This window comes from Achroia grisella, unplaced genomic scaffold (genome assembly GCF_030625045.1).
Source record: "Achroia grisella isolate CSIRO2021 unplaced genomic scaffold, CSIRO_AGI_Agris_v1 utg146, whole genome shotgun sequence".
Lineage (NCBI taxonomy): Eukaryota > Metazoa > Arthropoda > Insecta > Lepidoptera > Pyralidae > Achroia > Achroia grisella.
The window spans coordinates 3,428,289-3,455,598 of NW_026712636.1; the positions used below are offsets into that span (position 1 = coordinate 3,428,289).

The following is a 27,310-nucleotide window of genomic DNA, read 5'->3' on the forward strand; positions in this document are numbered from 1 at the left end:
ACAATCCGTTCAGTAGTTTTTGTGTGAAATATAATAAACATCCATCCATAATTACAAACTTACGCGTTTATAATATTACTAGATACTCGCCCCGGCTTCGCCCGGGTGTACATGTCTTATACAAATAAACCTTCCCCTAGAATAACTTTATCTATTAAAAAAAAACGCTTCAAAATCCGTTGCGTAGTTTTAAAGATTTAAGCATATACAGGGATGGATAGACAGCGACAGCGACTTGTGTTATGGGTACTAGATAACTGATACAAATACATAGATTTTTTTTTTCGTAAATACATACATATTATACATAGAAAATACCCAGACGTATACAAATAATCATACTCGTGAATACAAATGTTTGTGCCGTGCGAGGAATCGAACCCGCGACCATTGGACGTAAAGCGGTGTGCTGGACCGCTATACCACCGAGGTCGTCAAATTATTTTATACTATGATTAGGATTAAGATAGTGAATACGTACGAGACACTTTCCAATGCGTGTATAACGTGCGCCTTCGTCTTCGACTCGGTACACGTAGATGAAATTGTCCCGCGATCCTAGCGCCACCATGCTGTCGTCAGGTGAATACTGGATCGTTTGGATCGGCTCCGTGCTGTTGACACATCAAATGAAAAAAAAAATCAATGCAAGATTAAAGATTATTAATATTTCGACAGTCTCGGTAGTCCAGTGGTTTGGCATACGTCTTACTTCCGATGGTTGCATGTTTTATTCCTCGCAGGATATACGGTCTCAAAATTATTAGACTAAATCAGTGTGCCAATTCACTTGACGACTGGGTATAGTGGTTTGCTCACGGCAATGATGATGCTACGTATGCCATAGAGACACTAGATCAGCCAAACATACGTGTACGAGAAAAGAAAAAAAAAAGTAAAAAGAGTCATTAAGATTATATACTTGTACTAACTGTCCCGGCAAACGTTGTTGTGCCATATAAATTAATAACGCTACAAAAAAATAGGGGTTGATGATAGAAGGGTGAAAATTTAGGATTGTGTGTATTTTTGTATGTTGTATCATAAAAAAATAGAAACTAAAAATTTCGTCTAAAAAATAAAAAAAAAAAATTAGGGTTGGATTACCTCTAACATTTAGGGGGATGATAAATAGATGTTGGTCGATTCTCAGACCTACTCAATACGCTCACAAAATTTCATGAGAATCGGTCAACCCGTTTCGGAGGAGTATGGGAACGAAAACTGTGACACGAGAATTTTATATATACACAGAAGAGTACTATCGTCTCTGTCAGTCCCCTATTACTGCGTCCCATATCACGCGTTTTTGCGTGCTCAACTACAGCTTCGAGCGGACTCGCGCTGCTCATCCATCCTGTCAGCATGGATAACCTCCAGGTCTCCAAGCAAAGCCCCATAATACTGGCAGCGTCGCCACACTCACGCTCCTGTACGCTTTTTTATTTATTTTGGGGAGGTTTGGGTTATTGTCAGGTGCTAACATCTGTAACACTGCGACTTGTATAGATCTATCGTGCTCACCCTTACTCAAAGCTCGCTACCTAGATCCGTGAGGGATAAGAATCGAAGGATATTCTTATGGGCGACGGTACTTATCTCTTCAGGATAGAGCGTATATATTCCAAAGGAGATCCTCTGTTTATGCATGAGCGGGCTACAATCATCTTTCGTTTTTGTCCCATAAGACAGCGGAGGATGTATGTCAAGTGTTTGGGAAACTACTCTGCTACCAAAATATTAGGGAATTTACTCTGTATACATATATATAATTTATTTTAATTCACAACACAATGCGCGCGCGTCACGGCCGCCGTACAGTCGGTTCGGTACTAGGTAAGGGAGGGGAAAGAAGCGCGGGGACAGAAACTAACGGACTCTAATGTAATAATGTGTGCTTACGATGATAGAGGGTATATTTTGAACATCTAGGACCATACCCGTCGCGGTGCGAGGCCAGCAGTTGGCGGGTGTGGGGGTCGAACACGAGCCATGCGCCGGAGACTCCGCCCACCGCCAGCGCGCCGCCCGCCCGCGACCACGCACAGCACGCAGCGCGCTCCTGCACCACACACGTTTTGTTTTAAATTTATTTTATATACAATTTTCCACAGACATATTCGTCCGTGCCTTTTTTTAATTTACTTTAATATCATTATATTTCTTTAATTTCCATTTTTGTACAACTCCAGTAGCCCAAGAGCCCACGACTGCCAGACATACGTCATTTTAGTAAACGTGAAAGTTCTTGTATATGTCGAACTAAGAAAACTGTCTGGCAATTTAGGAAACTCAGTTTAATAGTTCTCTGAATAATATATATAAAGTTCAGCTTTATTAAAATAACGTAAATTTATTTATAAAATAGTATACTTTAGAAGGGTCCGGCGGGGGGTTGGAACCACACTAAGGGTCTGGCAACGAGCAGAGCAAGTTATAATACTGTTACGAGCAATATGTGAAAAAATGGAGCTTCTTAAAATAACGAATTTGATATGATTTTCTTACACCTTTGTTACCTAGTACCTGCCAAAGGAACCACGATCCAGGTTTCATGTATGAGGATCGTTCTTACCTGTGTTGGGGACACACATACAAGAACTATCACGTTTACTAAAATGACGTATGTCTGGCAGTTGTGGGCTCTTGGACTACAGAGGAGCCTCCAGCTGAGATGTTACAATTTGCCTAGCAGTGGCACCGAGGTAGACCTTATCCGTCTGGCCCGGAACCACCGCTGCCCGGCCGGGTAAGTTGACAACGTGTAGTGTCACCTATCTTTATTAGGAGCCAGTTACATTTACCAATATACATATACAATTATATAAATCTTACATTACTACTAATTTCACAGTTTTCATTACATTGTGTTGTATTATTACATTATGAATTCTTACTTTACATATACAATTATAGTACACAGGTTGTAACAGTACGCAGTATACAGATCCGAACTCGTTACACGGAAATCTTGAGGTATATTCAAAAAGTTATCGGTATGCGTACCTCACGCCATTTCGGCCGCAAATACTTTGGTTTATGACATGTTTTAAGACGAGGTATTGCTCGAGTTTGATTCTTCGCACGGTGCAAGCATTTGTACGCACAGTACGAATGTTTGCACCGTGTCTGCGTGTGTGTCTGTATGTACTCACGTCGATGTCCTTGCTCCAGAGGGTGCAGTGTGCGAGTCCGTCCCACAGCTGCAGGAGGCGGTCTGCGCCGGCCGACGCGAACTGCGCTAACTGCGGGTGCGCCGCCAGACCCCACACTTCCTCCACGTGACCTGCGGCCGTAAAGATCTCATATACCATATAACCTTATACACGGTCCCGAAACCCTTATCGCTATACCATGTTATAACGACACCGTCCTCGCAGACGAGGACCATGACCTCAACTACACAATTCAAATTTCGCTCGCTCGGTCGTCCGCTCCACATCGATGGCCCCGTCGCCCTTTAATCCATCGCCCATCCAATTGAAACGAGAATTGAAACTACGACGGCCCTCCCCGCCTAAAGTCGTATTCATAGAGCAGAAGTTGGCTTTCAACCGCTCCATAAATCGAGGAGAGATTAGAGTGCTATCTGTACTCGGCCCCTATCGTTCGATGTAGCTGTAAAAACCTATGGGCAACAGCGTTAGAATAGTTCGAAAAAATCATAGCCACCAGTTTACACTGGCAGTAGACATATCAGCGGAAACCATATTACAATGCGCCTTTCGGAGATCTTTTTTATTAAATTAAGTATTATATTGTGAAAGTCCACATCACTTAAACAAATGTTTACTATTAAACTTTCGTGTTTAATATACATTATTTAAATTATTAACCGGGTCTTAACGCGAATAATTTTATGGTAAAATAAAGGTATTTACCTCTCTCGACGTTTCGACTAGGTTGCACTAGCCGTGGTCACGAGCTGACTGGAGTAACAGCGATGTTTGCGAGACCACAAATATTGACTAGATGGCGCTGTGTGAATTATTATCATCGTCTTTTTCTTTACAAGACAATCATAAAAGTTTTAATGGATTTGTAGTAGAAAGTTCAAAGTTTTTATGAAAAAAAAAACGTGTCCTTACCTAACACGGCTGGTGAGAAACCCAGTTCCAAGTCTCCATGCAGGATGCAGTTCTTGGTGGTGCCTATGAAAAGTTGACTGCCACGACCCTCCGCCACCACGCGGACACCACCGTAATGTCCCTCGATCTTATGGAAAATTAGAGAAAACCATGCAAATTTTTATTTTATAGAAAGATATGGTATATTGTACCCCGCTTGCGCTAACGGACGGGGCACCAACAGAGCTAAAGTAAGCATGAAGTCATGTAAGTTGACCTATCGTGACAAATTTACGAAGAATTTATTACAATGGTTTCAAGGAGGAAGCGCGTGAAGGTCAACCTGACTTGGTACGCTAGCGATGGAGTAATTAGTTCGTAGTATTAATAATCTCTTTCCCTCATAATGGTACTTTAATTGATGTACTTGTATGTAAGAGACACAGTTACTTCAAGATAATCGTATTAGCAGTAAGACAATCTAAATATTGTACTAAGCATAGCACAAACTGTGTAACTCCTCTTTACATTTTAATACCTACGTACTAGGTATTATTCGTCCGCATGGAATTTAACTCTGTTCTCATTAAAATTAATAAAAATTCTAAAGTAAGTACAAAAGCAGGGTGTTAGAAAGTGATTATTAGAGGTAGTACTGACCGTGTGTTGGAGCCCGGTGGGGTTGAGGTCCGGGTCGAACATGAGTATGCGTCCGTCCTTGCCGCCGGCGGTGACCACGTGGCCCTCCTTGAGCACGGCCACCGAGAACACGGGCCCCTCGTGCGCGGCCCGCACCACGCGGCCCGCGGCGGCCGAGCCGCGCGCCCACACCGACACGTTGCCGCTCGAGTCGCCCGCCACCACGTCGCCTGCCAACGGGACAGAAATATAGAAAAATATATTTGTTTGTCTCACTCTACAAATTAAATATCTAATATACACAAGGTAGTTTTATAATGAATACTTTAATATATACAGCAACAACCACATTGGTTACAATTCAGTTTTGTGTCTAGACCAGTGTTTTCCAACCTTTTTTTGAACCATTGCCCAACTTAGCCTTTAAACATACATAATTTTTAATATAAAAAAATTAAATTGTTCACTTAAGAAATTTAAATGATAGGTTCTAGAAAGAAATCATTAGGAAATTGGTAACGAAACATAGTAAGTAAATTTTCAAAACTTGATTTTTATATGTTAAATAATTATATTATAATACTTTAATTTAGTGGTAAAACAATTGTTTAAGATGCTTTTTCTTTAAATATGGAACCGAAACCTAGCATTGCACTGAAATAGGCCGGGTTAAATTCGTATCGAATCCAATTTCAAATTCCCCGACCAACGGGACCGGTGCCGCTACCGTTACTGGGATCGTACCCTACCGTACGGTGTCGTCGACTTCGCCGGCGAGGACGGTGTCGTGTGTAGACCCGTAGGTAAGGTAGCTGACGTAACTCGATCGTCGAAATCAGTTTATTGTATTTTATGAACAGTTGTCGCTTCCGTGCGTCGGAAAATCGTAGTAATTGAATATTTAGCCACCGCAAAAAAATACAGATAAATTGTATTGCAAAAAGCATATTTTCGCTCTTAAAACTTATTGTTAGAACACATTAAGTTAATTGACGTCACTTATCTTGTAGTGTTTATCATTTATCACAAGTGACATGTATTAAATCCTTTGTGCCAGATATGCACGAACTAGTCACCAAATTAAGAAGTAAATGCATTGTGTTATATAAAATCTCATACCCACAGACAAATGCAAAAACTACAAATACACACACATACAAACGCTAAAAGTATACATAAATAAAATATGCATAAATAAATAATTAAAGTAAAATACAAATACACATATCCATGATCATATTTAAAACTTATTGTAACTGACAAAGTCACTCTGTTCATACATTTCGATAAATTTATGAGATATTTGTTATTGTCTTTACTCATTATGTAATACTAAATAAAGTATATATATTGTATAAGCCGTTGATTACCTAAATAAATCAAATCAAATCAAATTTATTTGCCATAAACATAGGTTTACATTCGTTGTTGTTGTTAATATTCCCATTATCTTTTGCATCATTGGGCATGCAAAATTTATAAATATTTAAACATTATTTAATTATTAAAACAATTGTCATCTCAGTAATTATAAATACATATTATTATTATTATTACATTATTATTAATTTAAAAACTCGTTTACGGAGTAAAATCATTTGTCGAGTCACCAATTATTTAATTTATATGTCAATCGTCATCGTGCAAGTGTCTTTATATCATCTGGTATTTTATTTTAAATATTTATTGCCATATGGAAGACATTATTTTTGACCATAGTTAATTTTATGTACAGCTTCGTTCCTACTCTAGATCTTTGACTTCTTTGGCTCATTTCTTTATTTTTAGGAATTATATCTGGTATTTGAATTACTAATATCACTATTTGTTTAATATACATACCAGTTAAGCTCATTAATCTATGTTTGTTAAATAGTGTAGAATTTGACAGTGCGGTTTCAGAGGAGCTGCCTCCCGCGTACACTTAGGTTGTGTAATGAACTTCCTGCCGAGGTTTTCTCACGAGACTACAGCATGGGGTTTTTCAAGAAGGGTATATTAAGGTATCTTAAGGGCCGGCAACGCACACGTGACACCCCTGGTGCTTCAGGCGTCCATGGGCTGCGGTAGCCGTTTGCCATCGGATGGGCCGTATCCTTGTTTGCCACCATAGTAGTATAAAAAAAAAGTGGTTTGTGAAAGTATATGACTAAATACTATTAGCAATTATTTATATCTCAATCAAAATTTAATTCATACCGTTGTGATTGAATCCGAGACAAGTGACGTATTTGGGTTTGTCACGGCCCTCGAACACGCCCATCCTCTTGTACAGCATGTTGGTGTTGTCCAGCGTCCAGAACGCGATGTGGTTCTTCCCGCACGTCACTATTTGGTTGCGGTCCAACGGGTGGAATTCAGCTGCCACCACCGTGTCCACTGAACACTGTAATAAGGTCTTTAGGTTACTATCTGGCTACTATAGAGAGAAGGATGTCTTTTAGATAGCAAGAATGTTTGTCACAAATTTAATTAGGAACAGTAACCTCTTTGTTTTTCAATTAGATTAGGTAACGAGAAATATAAAAACCTTTGTTTGTGCATTACAAACAACGAAAATATATTTCTCGTTATTTTTATCTGAGGAGGAGTTTTCTCCCGCGTACACTTAGAATGTGGAATGAACTACCTGCCGAGGTTTTCCTACGAGACAGCATGGGGTTTTACAAGAAGGGTATATTAAGGTTTCTTAAGGGTCGGTATACATGTATAGATATATGTATATACATATTTACGTTACACCCTGGTGTCTCAGGCGTCCATAGGCTACAGTAACCATTTACCATCACATGAGCCGTATACTTGTTTCCCACCACCAATTTTTTTTTTTTGGTATATTTCTGCAATAATATTAATAAATAAATAACACTGGACTATTCACACAGCGCCATCTAGACCCAAGTTAAGCTAGCTAAAGCTTGTATTATGGGCACTATATAACCGATACGATTTTTGATTTTTTTTTGTAAATACTTGTATACATATATATATTATGTATACAAGTATTTACAAAAAAAAAAAATAATAATATAGAAAACACCCAGACCGGTACAAACAATTTTACTCACGAATACAAATGTTTGCACTGAATCGAATCGAACCCGCGACTATCGAAAATAAAGCGGTGTCTTAATTACCTCTAGACCACCGTGGCCGTCAAACTTTAGCTTTACTTGAGGTTTACCTTAGTTTCCGCTATGCAGTGCCCCTTATCCCCTCGCTGCCACTCCCACACGGATATGGTGTGGTCTGGACCGTCATCAACACACGCCAGCAGCGAGCCGCCGTCCGCGCGAGAGAACGTCACACAAGCAACCGCACGGTCCATCTGACCAGCTCCGATCACCGCTAAAGTTGCTAGAGATACTGAGTTCCATACTCGGACATGAGGCTGCAAAACAATGAAATACAATCCTTACTAATGTTATAAACTTGCTATTCGCCTCGGCTTCGCACGGGTGTACAGTTGTACATTTATTATATATATAAACCTTCCTCTTGAATCACTCTATTAAAAAAAACCGCTTCAAAATCCGTTGCGTAGTTTTAAAGATTTAAGCATACATAGAGGGACAGGCAGCGACAGCGACTTTGTTTTATATTATGTAATGATGTCATGCCAAGTAACTTTGTCTCAGTCTGTCTGTCGAGCGATCACGCGCTACTGAAACGAATTAAATGAAAATTGGTACACAAATAGTCTATACTCTGAGAAAGGAGACATGATACTTTTTAATAACAAAAAAGGTTGTAAGGTGATATGATTTGTTGTATGTATCGTCAATTTTTAATTAGGAAATATTTTAAGAAGGAATATCTTTTCTTGAAGGTTTCATATTATCGTATCGGTTCGGTAACACCATTATTTATTTTTATTTATTTATACTCTTTATTGCACCAATTACAGAACAAAAACAAACAAAAAAAAAACAATTAAAATGGAAAATATACACTGATACAAAAGGCGGTCTTATCGTAGAACAATCTCTTCCGGCCTACCTTTGGGTGGATAGAGAAATAAAACTATGAAAAGGGTAGGTGGCGCACGTAATAAACAAAAATAAATATATATAACTCAGATATACATAAATATAAACATACACACACATTAATACATATATACATACACATACATATATAATAACATACATTCGGAAAGAGAGATATATAAGAGACACACATACATTTGGAGAGAAGAGATAAGGAGAATAATAAGAAATTAATTAAAGAGATATAAATGATTTTTTTTAAAGCTAAATTCAAAAAGATATAAACCTAACGGCCTGGACAAATGGATTTTTTTTGGAATAATCTTACACGGAGATAGTTAACATTACGCGAGGAGTGGCTGTTGTTCTCACTGAGAAATGTGAAACAGTCTTTTAGGTAATAAGGAGTAACTGACATTATTGAAAGGTGATTCTACAATTTGGTTGTGCGTGACAAAAAGTTTCGTAGAAAAACGGACTGTGAAGGACCGCCATTCATTAAGATCATGTTTCATATGTATTCCCACTTCAATTGCAATAAGCAAGTCCAACTCGATAAATAATAGAATGTCACATGAACCTACCCTGGCGTCCAATCGGTCGTGGCCCGCACACTGCCCACTGGCTATAATCAGCTTGTTGGGATGTACCGCTATGCACTTCACATCATCAGTATGCCCGGTGTAGTGTCTCTGACACCGTTCCTCCACATTGAACAGGACCACTACTGCTGCGACGAAATATATTATCTCCCCGGTTGGCAGAAGGTAGAGATTACTGCGGCAGTCTTTGCCCCTGGAAATGTACAACAATTATATATTTCTAGATCGTTATTTGTTACGTCATTATTTAAAAATGGAATGACGAAAATATATGTCTATCCGTTATGAATGGGTGTTGCTTGTGGGGACTGGTCTGTTTGGGTTGCGAACACTGATTAGACTATTTGCTTTTGAAATAGCATATGCTGGTGGTCACACTATTCTCCCAAGTTTGAATTAAAAATTAATCTGTATTATTGTAAACATGTATAATATTAATTTGAAAAGAATACGAGCTGTTTATTGTCAGTTCTTCTCAACTTGAAATCATACCGAACTGCAGGTAGATTTGACATATCATAAGAGTCTGTAATAGACCTACATGAATAAAGATATTTTGAATTTGAATTTGAAAATTAACCATATACTATTACCAAACAGCATTATATAATTTGTCAGGATTTCTTTCAGGTATTTGTTTAAATTTCATAGACGCCCTAATATTTGCAGAATCCGAATTTAATTTATTTATTAATCAGAAACAATCCATACATTGTGTAGGATAACATATAAGGTCTAAAACATAATAGTGACTTAAACAGTAAATTTATTTTATGTCAGCAGGAATAGTATAATTGGTCAAGTGAAGTCTTTATGGATTTCGTAATAATCATCTACTGAATAGAATAGAATAGTCATTACTTATTTTTTTAATCTACCGCTCATTCGAAAGGCAATCTCATCACAAGAAGAACGAACAAGAAACTTGCGTGTTTGTAAAATTGTTAAAAAGGTTCAAAAGTGTGAATATAAAAAACAAACAGATTTTACAATACTAAATAAAGTGTTGCTTATAACCAATAAAGCAACAATTACAATGGTGACTGACTGACCCATTGTCAGTAGAGTCATCATTGCATAGTTGACCACTCATGCACGGCTGCAGCTGACCTTGCCTACGTGACTTGGTAACTTCCGTTGGTACTGAGTTTTTGTTATTACAACTGTTCAAGTCAACGAACGATGTTGTTTTGCTTAATCATTAATGTCCTTGGATTTTCAGTTTTTTGACTAACGTTTGTAGTGGTTGTGTCTACTTCAGTAGGTACTTTTTTAATATAGATATACATATAAATAACCACAATTAGATTCCGGGTATGAATTGTAATTATGACTAGATTATTTTAACGACTATTCAAATAGAAAAAAATATTGTTATGTTATTGAAGAATCTATTCTAATAACATTAACAAAACATCTGCAAGACTTTTTCACCATATGGGATGGGCAGATTCTTAACCAATCGAGGATATGGCATTTCTTGATCCACATTTCGCTAAGTATCAACATCAAAATAACAGGGAACGAAGCTACCTTCGTTTTTTATTTTAATATTGTTTGACATTCGTGTTTTAATCATCAAATTCGAACTCCAGACCTTTTAGTCTTAGTGGGGGGTAGTAAACCACTGGGCTATGGAGTTTTTTTTTTAATATATAGGTTAAGGCAGAGGATTATGACTGACTTATCTATTGACCGACTAAATAGCTTGCGCTAGAAATTTCTACTGATACAGTTAAGTTGCCTAGAACCTGAGTAGTTCTAGGCAACGCAGAGGTAACTTAGCCGGTAGCAAAATAACAGAAAATATTATTAATTTCTTATATTCGTTTATTTTCACGTTCTAAAAACGGTAAGTCGATCGATTTGTCCTTGGGACACGCGATCTAGACTAGACTTTAGCCTCAAATAGTGTGTAATATATTAGTCATACAGCTGACCTCCACGCACACTATATATAAGGTAATAACCTTATCTGTCTTTCTGTCCACTCAGGGGAATAATCCGATAATTAAGTATTTATGTTTATTTATTTAAACTACTGGACGAGTGGCCGGAATTAGACCATTATACATTTAAATTTGGAACTTTATTAAGGGTCTATTGTTAAATACTACATGTGTATGTGTATGACTAACATAAGATAGTATGCATTATTTTTCTATTAATTAAATATATTTTTGAGCATTATTATAAAAAAAATATATTAAAAAAGAATAGTAAAAATCGGACACTTATTTTTTAAGATACCCGTTATAAATTACACAAAATTACATCTGTACTCTTTATAATATTAGTATAATTAATAGAAGTTAAAAAACTCGTTACTTAAAAAATATGGCCCAATTAAAATGAGGCTAAAACGGGAATATACCCTTGTATAGCGTGTTAGAAAGAAATAAAATAAAAATCAATAAGAACATTGACCAACCCTTTATCAAGCAATAATCTACCTGATTTTATACGTAACGAATATGGTTGACCGGCCAAGCGAGGAATTGGTGGAATCAAGTAACCTTGGCCGGTACAAGATAACAAAGAAACAAAAGAATCCGGCGTCTAATTTGTAGAACAAAGGCTATGGTCGGACAGAAACAGCTGTAGCAATGTTTTACAGTGCACATAAAATTTATTAATCCAAAAAGAACTGTAGTAATAATAGGTTTTAAAACAAAAATCAAAGACATTAATGAGGGTTAGAAACTAGCCTAATAGATAGGTTGATCAATAACTGGTGTTAAGGAGTGTCAGACCCAACACAAGTTTATTTCACACTATTCTAACAATGTCGGCTACCAGCTTCACCGGACGATAGGGGGCGAGTGCAGATGGCACTCCAAACCCGTGGAAGGACTTATGGAGCCGCTGAAGGATACGACTTTAGTCTGAGGGCACTACTACCCATCCCAACATATCTGCCGCCAAAATTTTCTTTGAACACATTGCGTTCTAATTATTTCTGAGAGTAGAGCGTGCAAACCAGCAAACAAACGAGAATTGACATAACATTTAATATTTTCATTATTATTTTGCAAATCATTAAGAAAAAATATAATTTGCATGCTTCCTGATTATGAGACGAACAATTGTACCCTATTTTTAATGTATGACATAAGTCTTGCAATAAAATAGGATACACACTGTAATGAAAACAATGTTTAAGCAAATAAATCTTGCTAACATTATAAACGCGAAAGATGGATGTTTGTTACTCTTTCAGCATCGCTCTCAAGAATAACCTTCAATTCTTGTCTATGACGGATCTACGGAGCGAACCAGAGTTCGCTTTTTCAGAAAAAAGGGCGCGCACAAAAGATCTACGTAGGTCGCAGTGCTTCAGCCCAAACCCCCCAATAAAAAAAATATATCACGCAAAAACTATTGACTGTATATAATGTATAGATGAAACTATACAGTAGCATTGTATATATATGAGAATTACATATAGCCTATGTGTCATTTTCATAATTTAAAATGGTAGTCTGTAAATTGGGCGAAATAAATGGTGAGTAAGTGTGATGCAGAAGAAGTTATGCGAGTCAACCTGTTATATATCTATCTAAAACTCTCAGCGTTTTGGAAGTACAAACCTAAAAGTGACAAAATGAAAACGTACATTGTAGTGTGGGAGGTAATTACGGTACTTCTAGGCGTTCACAACAATTGGTAAATTGGCGAACGAAATTCATTTAATGGTCATATACAACAGATCAAGTACAGAAACAGTTGTGTAATATTATTTAACCGACTGCTAAAGAAAGGCATTTGTATTCACAAATTTCAAATTGAAAACGTAAAGTTACAACTAAGTTATTTAAAAGAGCAACAAGCAAATTTCTTGTTCGTTCTTCTTGTGATGAGACGGTGTTGAAAATATAATTAATGCTGGCCATCAAAGAATGAATCTTTTGTACATTTTTGTCAATGTATATATGATTAACAGATCCAAAAAATAATACTTTCTTATCCATATCATATTGAGTTATTTACAAAAATAAAAATGAATTCTTAATACGCCATGTTATTGTATCAAACTTTTCTAATTAATAAATTTTGAATTTCGAATCGTTATGTAAATAAAATTAAAATATACTTAGATGGCCAAGAAGGTTTTAAATTCATACTTAATCAATATATTTTAATATTTTATCTATTGCGTAAATATCTTACTTCCAAAAGACAGTTTTCCAAATGAGCGATAGATTAATAAAAATAAATTCATTAGTGCATAAATATAAGTTTATTTGAATAAACAATTTTCTATTCTATTTATTATTAAAACAAATATAGATAATTAAATAATTGCCACAGTACCTAATTGTATGATTGTTTTCATGTAATGTATTTTTCATGTGCGTGGCTGAAATAATGAGTGGTCATAAAATAAACACTGCGACCTTGTTACACAATCGATCGATAACACCGTTGACAAAAGCTTTTAGTTAAAAATTAAACCGGTCAAGAGTAGGTTGGATACGTGTCAGTAGGGTTCCGTTTAAATTTTGACTGACAGTGATTAAAACTATTTGCTTTTGCAATAGCATATGCTGGTGGTCACTCGATTTTCCCAAATTTGTATTTAAATGAATCTGTACTATTGTAAGCGAAAAGAGTTTCTTGTCAGTTCTTCTCATCTTGAAATAATTCCGAACTGACGGTAGATTTGACATATCACATTTGAATTTGAATTGAATTTTAAATTGTCAATTATTACAGTTTGTAAAAAATATATCATCGTAATCAATTAATCAGTTCTACCTTTATCCCATTATTAGGGGTCGGCGCAGTGTGTCTTCTTCTTCCACTACTCTCTATCTCCCGACATATCTGAGTTTACTCTCCTTTTATACATATCACACTCCGCTCAATCCATTCACCTTTTTTTTATAAATTTATGTATAAAGTGAAGCAATTTTGGATTGTATGTGGTATTTATTGAAAATACTCTTGTTTGTATAGATAATAGATAAGAGACTAACTTCTTAGCATTCCATGGATTTACCGCGCCGGTGCTGAGCTGGGTTTATCGTGTGACGGATAGGGAAATTCCGAGTAGCTCCCGGGATTTAATAAAATTCAAATTCAAATTATCTTTATTCATGCAGGTCTATTATACACTTTTATGATATGTCAAATCTACCGTCAGTTCGGAATGATTTTGAGCCAAAAAGAAGTAAAAATTTATATTTATAAAGAAACATTATATTTAGGAGTATCTGTTTACAGCAAAATGGATATTATAAAATAATTATACAGCTCATGGTACCAATTATGTAGGTATTGTTATTTATGAGGACTACGTTATCATCCCTTTGCACCACGTGCTTTCACTACCATATCTCACCATTCAATAGAAACACAGCTTATGTTTATTGTCTGATATAAATACCATAAATAATCGTCTAATTAAGAACGTCTGCAGCATAGACAATAATGCACTCACCTGTAACCATAAACCCATTCGAGTTTGAGCTTGCTCTGCGGTGGTGGCGCCACTTTGGCGGGGTCGAGCCCATCGTGGTCGCTGGGTCCGTACAACACGATCGGTCGACCCCGCAGGAACATGCGGATCGACCCGTCCTCCTCATTGTATTGACATGTGTGTGTGCTAGAAACAAACAATCAGTTGATTAAACAAACTTATAGTCGGACGACCTCGGTGGCCTAGCGGTTTAATATACCGCGTTACTTAAGATGGTCACGGGTACGATTTCTCGCACGGCAAAAACATTTGTTTTATAGCACAGGGCAAACGAGCTTGCGGCTTACCTGATGGTAAGTGATTATCGCCGTTCATCAGCACCCGCAACACCAGGGGAACTGCAAGTGCGTTGCCGGCCTTTTAAGAAGGAATAATCTCTTTTCTGAAGTTTTCAATATTGTATCGGTTCGGAAATACCATTGGTGATTCCACAATGTGGTTGTGATTCATGAGTATGATTGTTTTTATCAGTCTAGCTGCATTCTATGTATATATTTACAAAGAAAATGTATTTAGTAACAGTCGTATTTATGAATACAAATGTTTGTACCGTGTGACGAATCGAAGCCGCGACCATCGGAAGGAAGGCTGTGCTAAACCGCTAGACCACCGAGGTCATCAAAATTATGTATAACAGCCAACCGGATTAACAGGATACTTTAATACCTTTTTATTATTACACCACAATTATGAGTCGAGGTCCACACGGAATATGTTGACATACTTTCTGAGTATGTGCTTAATAACTCTTATATTTATGAAGTTATCTATATATTAATACTTGAAGCAAAAACTTTATACACCTTTTTACTAAAATTGCGTGGAGGGAGCAATATGAAACTTCACACACTTATATTTTTATATACAAAAATGCGGCGTGTTATATATTTTTAAAATATGCATAAAAACACACTATATAAATAAAAAAAAAACATTACACACTACTATTTATTTGACACACACGAAACTATACTCTTTTGTTTATTGTTAAAATCTGTGGTCAAATTGAGAATAGATTAATATTGTTTGTCATTTTTATTATTTAGTCTTACTGAATGTTAAATTAATTATGGTTGAATTTCGACCATAATTAATTTAACATTTCGACCACTGGGCGATATGTACAATATTTGAATGCTGATATTCAACGATTTACACACTGTTAAAATAAATAATCACACATTTTTTTTAAAAAGGTTAATTTTTAGTTGAGTTACTACGTCCTTTGTGAATTTGGCACACGAGTATAAACTCGTATAGAGATATTGATCAGTTTACCATTGATTTCTTCAAGTTTTGTAAACTTTAAAATAAAATATGGTAATTGACTGTAACACCAAATTCGGTTGTCATTTTGTCGTTGTGAATGGTATGTACAACTTTTTAGGTAACATTAAATATATTGACATAACGGTGTTTATCATTATTTGAAAGTTAATCGGATACAAAAAGTACACTGTCACGGAATTAATAATAATTACTTAAAAATGAAAGTAAAGCCTTCCTTTTAGAAATAGAATTATCAAATTTGGTTCACAGTTAATGTGTAGGTATAATACTAAAATATACATATATTTTGTTAACCGAGTCTTAACAACGAATAATTATATTTTGACAAAAAAATATCTAAACATATATAACTCAACCACTGGACCGATCGGGCTAAATTTGGCATGCAGGTAGATGTTATCAGCTAAAAAAGGATTTTGATTAATGCTACCCCCAAGGGGATAAAATAGGGGATGAAAGTGTGTATGAAACTTTGTCATTTTTAAACTGACCGGGCTGAGACTGCATGCGTAAAGCTACTATGACGTAGGCATCCCCTAAGACAGAATTTTGTTAAATTCCACCCCTAAGGGGATAAATTAATGCGAGCGTCTATATCACATTTTAGCATTGAAAAATGCATACAGCTTCAAATTTTAACTCTTCTACCATCAAATAAAAAATAAGGTATTTACCCCTTTGGACGTTTATTTACTATAAATTTATTCGTGTTAAGACCCGGTTAATAATATAATTATGAATCTGTATTAACATTTAAATAACATTAAAAGGTTTTAATTATATTTTTTAAATTCTTTTGCTATTATTTAAATTTAGAAATTAGAACCATTTAAAATATTGTTGCTATTTTTTAAAATTAGAACTTGATGTTCCTTTTTTAAAATTCCTGTTTGATAAAATAAAGTAGGAACTTAATTCTATTAATAATTGTTATTAAAAGTTAATAATTGTTAATTGTTAGATAACAAATCGAACAAAGCAAACTGTTAATTCATGCATTATGATTAACAAGGTTATAACTAATTAAAATAATTACATTTAGATGACATTTTTGTTTGTATATAATGTTATATTAATTTAATTATAGAAATATTTAATTAAATTAATAATTAGTACATATAGTTGAATGCCACTAAAATTAAAACTTAGTTGAAAATAATAGTTATTATTGAACTATTAGTTTTATTAAAGTAATACTATATTATTTTCATACGATAGATGGATGTATTAAAGAATAAAAAAAACTGATAAACAAAAATAATATTTAAACTTATGAGAAGACATATTATATAATATACTTTTTTTTATATTATTTCCTATTATATAACCACCTATAAGGAGAAAGGATTTCATTTCTCTTTGATAAAGAAAAAATAATACAATGTTTTTTTCAGGTAGTAATTTGAGCAGTATTTCATTTTCAAATAATTTAAGATTCCTACAAAAAAATAACTATAGCCGAGCGTAGACGGGGCGGGTCGTTAGTATGTAATACACAGGTATAGCTATGATTATATCTATACGTAAAATTAGAAATCACGGGAGCTTACAAATTTTATTGAGTTCTCGATATTTCGGTCGACCACATTAATAAAAGTGTTAAGTGAATTCTATATAGATTTATAAAACGTTCCCAATTTATAAATTAAGATTTCATAAAAATGATACCAAAATGTAACTTTAGAATATTATATCAATTACAATCCCCATGCATTTAACAAGCACAAAAACCATAAAACTCAGTTACCAAGCGACGCATCAATTGAGGGCAAATCTGAGAAAAAAATTTAACCGACTTACACAGAGGTGAATGACATGATAGCGGTCTTTTTTTTCTTAATCTGCAATTGTATGCGTTTACCTCCCAGATTTGTTTAATTCAATGAGAGCCCTCGCCGCTTTACGAACTCCCAATGCCCAGCTAGGCGTTAAAAAATAATCTAAAAACATAAATAATAAATGATTCTGTTGTGTATAAAAAATTGACGCTAATGGTCAATTATTGACATGACAAAAGATAAGCTTAAACTTTTTTACGACCCACGTAAATATAAAATACTAGTTATTCCGCGCAACTTTGTCTGCGTCCGATATTTCGTCGTATCAGCAACATTTTTTAATACTGCTCTGCTTCTATTGGTTATAGCGTGATGTTATATAGTCTACAGACATCCTCGATAAATAGGCTATTTAACACAAAAAAAATTGCAAATCGGAACATTAGTACCGGAGATATTACTCAACATCCAAACTCACAAACTGTACTTATCTACATCTATACATACAAACAAAATATGAGTGTCTGTTTGTAATATTGAAATAACCGTTTTTTATACGGTACATACACCAAAATAACATTTTTTGTCTGTCTGTCTGTTTGTTCCGGCTAATCTCTGAAATGGCTGGACCGATTTTAACGGGACTTCTTTTGGCAGGTAGCTGATATAATAAGGAGTAACTTAGGCTACTTTTATTTTAGAAAAATAAAATTAAATCCCACGCGGACAAAGTCACGGGAACAGCTAGTTTATAATATCATTCTTCGATAAATAGGCTATCCAAAACTAAAAGAATTTTGAAAATCGGATAAGAAGCACCGAAGATATTACTCCGGACATCTAAACTCACAAACTTCACCTATTTATAATATTAGTGTACCATAGATAAAATGACTTTACCTGTCGTCCATATCGATGAAAAAAAAAACAAAATCAGACGAGATTACAACGAAACCACTTTTTTTTAAATGCTAAAAACAGCAAACTTTTTCGGTGCACGACTGAGAGTTTTACTTTTTAAAACCGGTTTCAAGGAGTCGTTTGCAAACAGCCGACGAGCAAGAATAACTTGGTCAGACTGCGTGTACAGAAAACGAGACGAGCGCGAAACGGTACTGTACATTCTAAAATACCATTTTTCGTTTTGCACAAAATCCATTGCTGTTATATTTATAATTGGAGTTTCAGGACCAGTACGAAACAAGCAATGTAATGCACATAGACGATCAGTATATTTATAATAGTGGTGGTGAACAGTTTTAGTCTATGAGTCATTCAGACTTGATGACGTCTTCCTTATTTAGTTCCAAACAAGGAAATATGCATGTATATATATTATAGCTGCTGTAGACAAGACAGCTAAAACATTAGTTAGTAATACGTGTGATGATGCTCTGATACAAACTTGATATAGATAATATAATATAATCTTATCTGTGGTACAGACAACTGAAATATCAGACTAATGCATCTAAGGATCCTTTGATGACACAAACGGACAGCGTTCAGATGTATCAACATTCACATTTACGAAGTGGGTCGATTCCGATTATTATTTTTTTATTCAATCGAGTTTATGCAGTCGATTTCAACAGAACCGGTCAAAGAGCAATTATTCTCATTTTTTTTACAGATATACCGTCAATTTACGAACTATTAAATAAAAAAGGATCATCAGATAATTATTCTTTACCGTCATGTTCTCTAACTAACCTATAAAGAGGTATCATCAGATAGAACCTCTCTGTAAAAAGTGATGAACTTGGACCTACCTGGTGTATTTTTAATTGTCATTACGCGTTGATTTAAGTTTTATTTTTTTACACAATACTTCGTTTTTTTCTTAACTAATTAATTTTAAGCATTGAATGAATATTTTTCTTTCGGTTTAATATATTATGTTTAATAATTAGATCTATTATGATTATTCATTAAACTACAATTTATTCGTTATTTTAATTTGACATAAATAAAATAAATAATGGCTGTTTAATTATAAGAATAATTAAAATTGTCCTTTATTTCGCCTGTTGCATTACATAAATGACAAAATATTTGAAACTTAAAGTGAAGATTTTAATAACCACATATGACTACCACATTTTAAGCAACAAATATTTAATTTGACATCGCGTGTGCCCATAAGAAATGAAATATTATATTAATCTATAAAACATTATATACCGACTTAACATACAATGTTACGGTGTCTCCCTATGGGTTTACAACATTGCGAAAAATTAATACCATAATGGGTTGGTTGTTACGACAATGCTTCGTTACAATTAAAGTGATAATACTTATAAGTATAAATTCATATTATTATACCAGATGGGGTAGGCAGAGATATTTATGATATTTTTTCATTTAACAAAGTTGCGAACGCATAATATTTGCACTATTAATTTTCGCTGGACATACATAATTGGTGTTACCGGTGGCTCCATCAACGGAGTGTTTTATAAATATAGGTTGTGCTTCACATCAGTAATATCTGAGGCTAATAGGAGCCAACCTTGTAGGTTTTCTTTTAATATGATGGTAATAAAGGCTATAAGATATAACCAAATTTTAAAATAGATAGATAATATCTTAAAATTTGGTATAATCTTATAAGATTGTAAAATACTGAAAGTGACGCGTTGATCACACAGTTAGCTTTGTTAATATAATCTGGTAATGTTGGCAATAAAGGCTTTATCTATCTATCTATCTTAAAATATCGTACAAACGATGTAAAATGCTGAAGGCTCTAAATCTTATATTTGTGTACGAATTGTACGGTTGGTAACACTGGATCGTCACGATTTCGACCGTGACGCGTATATCACAGTCATCTCGGCCAATGAGCTGCGCAGCGTGGGCAGATTACATAACATAAAATCTAATGACTGCAACATCATTTGTAGTAGGTATGTGTATTGTATTTGTTACATAGTAATGTCGCTGTGATAGAAGATTTTGTGTACACCATACATGTAATAAATTATGTACCTATATATACATATATATGTATTTAAGTATAACGGCGCAAGTCGTCTTTTCGAATCTGGTTAAGACAAAGGAAATATGTCGATTTATATTTCTGTATATACTGTGACGTTGAAAACTGGAAACGTTATCACCATGTCACGATCTTATAATGTGATCCCATGGGGAGCTACATCCTCCTATGAGCTCCATTGAGGGCTATATAGAAAACACTCAGACCGATACAAACAATCATACTTAAGAATACTAATGTGTGGATCGTACGAGGAATCGAACCCGCGACCTTCGGAAGTAAGGCAGTGTGCTAAACCGCTAGAAGCATCAAGGCCGTCAAACGTTCATAGAGTGATAGAGGAAAAAATTGGATGGAGTGGTAAAATCACCCACAGTATCATGGACAAGACTAACATACCCGCCCCGGCTTTGATCGTGTGCTCAAAAATTTATGGATTTTATATGAATTGACATATCACTTTGGAGTAACGTACCTTTCAAACATCGAAAAATTTTCGCTAATTGATGCAGTAGTCTACTTACCTCAAAATAAAAAAATTAAATTAATACATAAAAAAATTTTTTTAAAGGACTTTCGTAGTTAGTACATTAATTACAAATACGGTAGGTATTTGTAATTAATGTACTAACTACTTAATAAAAAAAATCACAAGAACGTAAACTACTAAACTGCCTTATAATGTGATCCTATGGATGAAGAACGTACTCAAATATTAGAGCTACGCACGCATCATACTTCTGAATACAAATGTTTGCATCGTACGAGGAATCAAACCCGCGACCTACGGAAGGAAGGCGGTGTGCTAAGCCGCTAGACTACCGAGTCGAGTCGAGCAAGATATTTTTAAAGGACGAGCAAGATATTTTTCTTGGTTTGAGTTTAGTTAGTATTGTACATAAATTATCACAAATACCTACCTCTTAATAAAAAAAAACCACAAGGACGTAAACTATTAAACGGCTTTAACTAAAAAAAAAATTGTGAAACACATTTTATTATTTATTTAGTGATGTATACATACGACACGTGTTATATAGTTGAAATAAAATGCGTAGAGTTAGGGACCATCACCAAAAGCCTGAAAACTGTGAATCGAAGGCATCACCCAAAGCGAAACAAGTGCCACCAAGAAACCATCTTAACACTGCAACCCGTCACCATGGCAACCGTAGTTCACTTACCCGTGTTTCAATATAGATCCATTCTGTGCCGGCTTAGAGTACAAATTAAGTAACGACTTTGCAGTTGTAAATCTAAAGAAAACATATACACAATACATTAGAAACTTATAGAAAAATATGAATAGACTAATGAAAATGAAGCTATTCTAAAATACCCAATTTCTGACTATAGTCTGTCAAGTTTGTACATAGCGTTCCTTAGCGAGGAAGAGGGGAAATCTCGAATAGACGCTGTATATTGACAGGAGGGATAACATCGCAAGTTGCTAAGCTTAGGGGGATATTTCGAATGATGATGAATTCTGAAAGCTATTCCACAATTCATCATCATTAATAAAATAATCATCATTAACGAAATACCCCCCCCCCCTCCCCCTCCCGTCTGTTCTAATCTCCTACAGGAATGCTATGCTCAAACTTGGCGTATTATAAATTAAGAATAGTGAATTACTCCCGCCTATTTATATATATTTTTCTGAGCTACATAATGCCACAGATAATATAATATTACATACAGATACCCCATCCCATACAAGAAAATGGTTCCTTCCTAACTCGGGCTATTCTTCGGGCTATTTTATTTCGCCGCCGTAGGCGCTAGATGTCGCTATATCTGAAGCAGTTCGGATTACTAGTGGGTGATTAGTAATAAAGCATGAAAATAGATGGCAGAGAATTCGGTCTACATGACATCTGTTTTGCAAAGATACGTACATAATAGATATATAACTGTATCGAACTCCTGATTGGGTACAATCGAAAATTCAATGTAGGTATAATATTGTTCGCTGACAGTCTACAGACACGGCTAATGTACCTATGTATCTATGTACTATGTTACAGTTACTTTTTTACATGCCTACTTTTTTTCTCCCGACGAAGATATGTCGTAACGCGTCTGCACTAAAATCGGGCTATCGGTTAAGGAGCAATAGCTCCTTAACGAATAGCCCGATTTTAATACGGTTTTTTTTATTTAAATTGTTATGTGATAGTGATAGATTTTAGCTATAATCAATTAATGTGCATATGGGTACCTCATATAATTTTCAGTATATAATTATTTCTCAATATGTAGTTAATTACGGTAAACTGGCAATTTGTAAAACTGAAAATAATATCTGCAAACCATCAATCTGTTATATGTAGGTTCTTTCAGGGATACTACATCGGTGCTAATGACATGTAGGTACTTATTTTGATGTTATACCTATTTGTAGAACCTTCGATATCTACAAACTACGCCTTTACTGCTAGTTTTTTGGTATTTATGTAAGTTGTTATTCAGTTGAAATTAAGCTGCGAAATTACAGGATATTTGGACATAACATCTATGTTCTCCGGAATGATAACGTATGCGGGATATAGCGGGCACGACATGATGACGTAATGCTGTTTAATAATATATACGTAATATTATGTACGTCGGATAGCGTCGTGGTTGGATGGATCGTCAGCTTATTTACCATTTCAGTTCATAATAGTAGGTAGTAACTTTTGACAATATGGATGAGGGAGGGTACCGGTGATGATGATGAGATCAATAATGACTGCTGACGATAGTGACGGTGGTATTTATTTATGACCACCATAAAATTCATCATTGGCAGTATTCTCAACATTATCATAATTGTTCATCATGATGATTGAGATCAAATTAATTAATTGATTAAAAAACTAGCAAGTATTAGGTAGGTACTAAGTCCTTATATGACTTAAATACAAGGTTCTGGGATGCTGTGATATACTACAGTCTCTAGATTTTGTTTCTTATTAGTACTCCACAACCAAAGTCTATAGACAGAGAAATATAGATTTACACAAAGTTTTTTGATGTAAATGGGAATTATTATACACATTGCATTAAAAAATATATATGATTACCATCTAATACAAAATCATTATGTAGTAAATAATTCTTGACATTTTAAATCGAATGAGGTGAAACTAACATTGCATGAACACAACACTTGAAGATCATAATTTTTATTTCAGGTAATAAAACACTTTTAAATAATTTATTAATCACAGAATAAACAATTGTTAATAATTTACAATAATATTTCTTTCACTGCTTGTCTGTTATACCACTAAAACTTCAAACACTTCTGTTATTTTTATATTATATTCCAAATAAATCAATATCAAGACATAATATTTCATCAAAATCATTTCATAATTAATTCCTGGTACACAAAATATTCCTGGATTTGTTGATGAAGCAATATAATAATATTCATGAGCTTAAATCATAAACTTATTTGCAGTCGGTTACACATAATTACTTGGAATTTCTTCTCATCACTAGTCCGTTGCTTTCTTACTTATTTAATTATATTATTAATTGCATTGTGATTAATAATTTACAGATTTTTCTTCTGCTTTTTTCTCTTATTTTTACTTGCATTATTATTTTATACAGTAAAATGTTCATATATATATATATATATATTTCTTATTCTTTTGAACTCCTGTTCTTTACAGTAAAAATGTTATTTATCTTCATCTGAATGACTAGGAGATTTAGAATATCATCTCTTATTTGTTTAAACTTTGTTCAGTATTAAGTTGTTGATGTCAGGAAAATCTGAAAACAATATCATATACCATGTTACATTTTCATGAACTTACATGAATGAATTTACATGAAAGTAACTATACTAAGCTTATTAGCACAATAAACTATTATTCATACATCATATTCATTCAGTTCTAATAAAATATAAAAATAATACTACTGTTTAGTACTTTATTTTGATTAATAATTTTCAGTATTTTCTCAATCAATCAAAAATTATAAAATCAGTGTTAGTTTTTTGAAGTTACATTCATAACAATAATAAAAACATAATAATACCACATTAAAGCGGTCACCAAGTACCTATGTTTATTATATTTTAATATGAAAGATACACACGCATACATATGCAAGTTTTTAACAACTTATAGTTATACCTGGTATGAGATAATCCTCAAAGACACGATAGTTTAATAAATATTTGTAGTAGTCCTTAGACACATTTAAATTATTGAGTTTGACAAAAAACAAAAAATAAGAAGTTCAATGAACTCTGAACAGGAACAATTCAAAAGTTGAAGTACCTACTTAACTTAAATGATGAAAAAAGAGAAAAAATCCAATGCTAGTGAAAATATGTTTTAAGCATTTGACTTAAAGTCGTTTATCCTATTCTTTTATTCCTATATTTTATGTTTTTAACATTTCATTTATGTTGCCAGTACTCGTTGTCATTTCGATATAATAAAAAAATATGGACCAACCTACGATTTTAAATCGATATTTTTATTTGTGATGAAATCTAATAATATAAATTATGAATAACCTACCCTCGAATGGAGATATTAAAAAACTAATTATCATGAATAGTAGGTACTAGGATCAGTAATATATCATAGTATTATGAATGATTATCGTTTCAAAACCTTGTACAATTTAGTAAGGTTGAAAATATCCTTCTACAAAAGCAAAATTCGAGTATTTGTAAAGTTTCTTATGAGTATTTTTAAAAATTCGAGGATCCTCACATTTAGCTACCAATGTCAGTAATTTAGATACCATATAACACTTGTTTATTGAGGTTTCATAAAGGTATAGCTGACCTTATATACTCTATACCACATTCAATTCTCATTCACGTGGCGGCGTTAAGCCGGCTCGGCGAGCGACTTATAGAGTCCTCCTACACGACTCCCTCAGCCGGCTGCTGGCAGCCGGCCTCCGGCCGGCCGGCAGGCCGGCCGGTAAACGAACGACGCTGGGGTGGTATACCCCAGCAGTATGCTCGGGTAAAGAGCGTAAGCTCGGGGCCCGTACCCAGCGGTCCATATAAAGGATCAGCGGACGACCCAATAATAATTCTCATTCATTAAATTACAATAAGTAGGTATTTATTTTTTTTAATAGAAGAACTATGTCACTAATGTCATTAATTGCTATAATTACCAGGGTGACCGCGTGGAGGTTGATATAATAGAGTACACTTGTATCAGATCAATCTAATTAATATTTCCCTCTTCAAGTTTCGAAGTTATGAGCGAACAGATAAATATATAGTACTTGCATACCTGTCAAAATCTCTCTATTTTGCCGTCGTCGAGTAAAAATTATGCATTGCAATTCGTTCCAAATAAGAGTATAATACAAAATGATGAAATTTTACTGTTTGCAAAGACTAATTAAAAGCACCATCGAATAATGTGTTGTAATATCTTGTTATCGATTATTCGAAAAAATCGATAAATCTATGCATTTATTTTTAATATGGCAACACTTTCTAAATAAGTATTACTGGAATAATATGGTTTTCTTGTTTAGCTGTTTTATATTTACTTAAACTTTTTTTATGTTTAATTTATCATAATAATATAGTAAGTACTTATTATTTGAAAATATAAAATAAACATTTAAAATACGGTGATACAAATGAAAACAGCGCCATCTATGAAAGTATTTTGGAAACAATAAGCCCCAATTAGCAATGATTAAATTGTAAACAAATACAGGGCAACAACAAAATGAGTAAATATATGAAAATTACTTTTCAAAACGCATTATTTCATTTTAACATCTATATATGACTTTTTAAAAATAGATTAAACCTTTTTAAAAACATAGTTTTGGGTTTTAAACGATTACAAAACAATGTTGAATTCCATTCGATACCAATGACGCCATCTAAATCCGTTTTTCGAACTAAAAATGGCTACTATGCCATTGATCCCCACTGATAATGCCGATGGGTCTGGATTATTTGATAATCGATTATTTTGTTTTATATTTAAAGTTGTCTTATAAACATAATAATGAAACTACATTTTAAGAAGCCCTATTTTACATATGTAACTGTTTGCAAAAAAGTCTTAAAGTCATAGAATCAAACTTAAAATATTAAAGAGATTTGTAAAAAATTTGGTTTTTAGGTAGATAACACAAACTTCATGAAAAATTATTTAATAGTAAATAAAAAATAGATATTTTTTTAATGCGAAACGATTGGTATTATAAAACTGTTGATTTCATTAATATACGTATTTATAAATTGTCTACTTCTACTTGAGATGATCAAATAACTTTATGGTATTTTTTTCCGAATGACTTATATTTTTGGATTGCTTAAAATTACGTTTATTTGTACACTTACAATAGTAAGATAAGATGTTATTGGATAAATTGGACAATATTAATAACAATTATTAAAGTTTAGAACATTTTGTGCGACATTTTTCGAAAGCCCGAGTAGAGGTTAGTGAACAA

At 34.1% G+C, this 27,310-nt stretch overlaps 1 protein-coding gene across 2 annotated transcripts in view; it reads right to left on the reverse strand.

The window, feature by feature from the left end:
- Positions 1 to 27,310, reverse strand: part of LOC131855585 (echinoderm microtubule-associated protein-like 2) — a 94,320-nt gene that overhangs the window by 7,677 nt on the left and 59,333 nt on the right. For both annotated transcript variants that reach the window (XM_059206863.1, XM_059206864.1), the window contains exons 7-16: positions 22,036 to 22,107; positions 14,741 to 14,905; positions 9,280 to 9,490; positions 7,891 to 8,097; positions 6,906 to 7,092; positions 4,728 to 4,936; positions 4,089 to 4,215; positions 3,156 to 3,286; positions 1,941 to 2,062; positions 482 to 614 (exon numbers count right to left, since the gene is read on the reverse strand). In XM_059206863.1, coding sequence (XP_059062846.1) covers positions 482 to 614; positions 1,941 to 2,062; positions 3,156 to 3,286; positions 4,089 to 4,215; positions 4,728 to 4,936; positions 6,906 to 7,092; positions 7,891 to 8,097; positions 9,280 to 9,490; positions 14,741 to 14,905; positions 22,036 to 22,107 — 1,564 coding nt within the window. The remainder of the gene's footprint in view (positions 1 to 481; positions 615 to 1,940; positions 2,063 to 3,155; positions 3,287 to 4,088; positions 4,216 to 4,727; positions 4,937 to 6,905; positions 7,093 to 7,890; positions 8,098 to 9,279; positions 9,491 to 14,740; positions 14,906 to 22,035; positions 22,108 to 27,310) is intronic.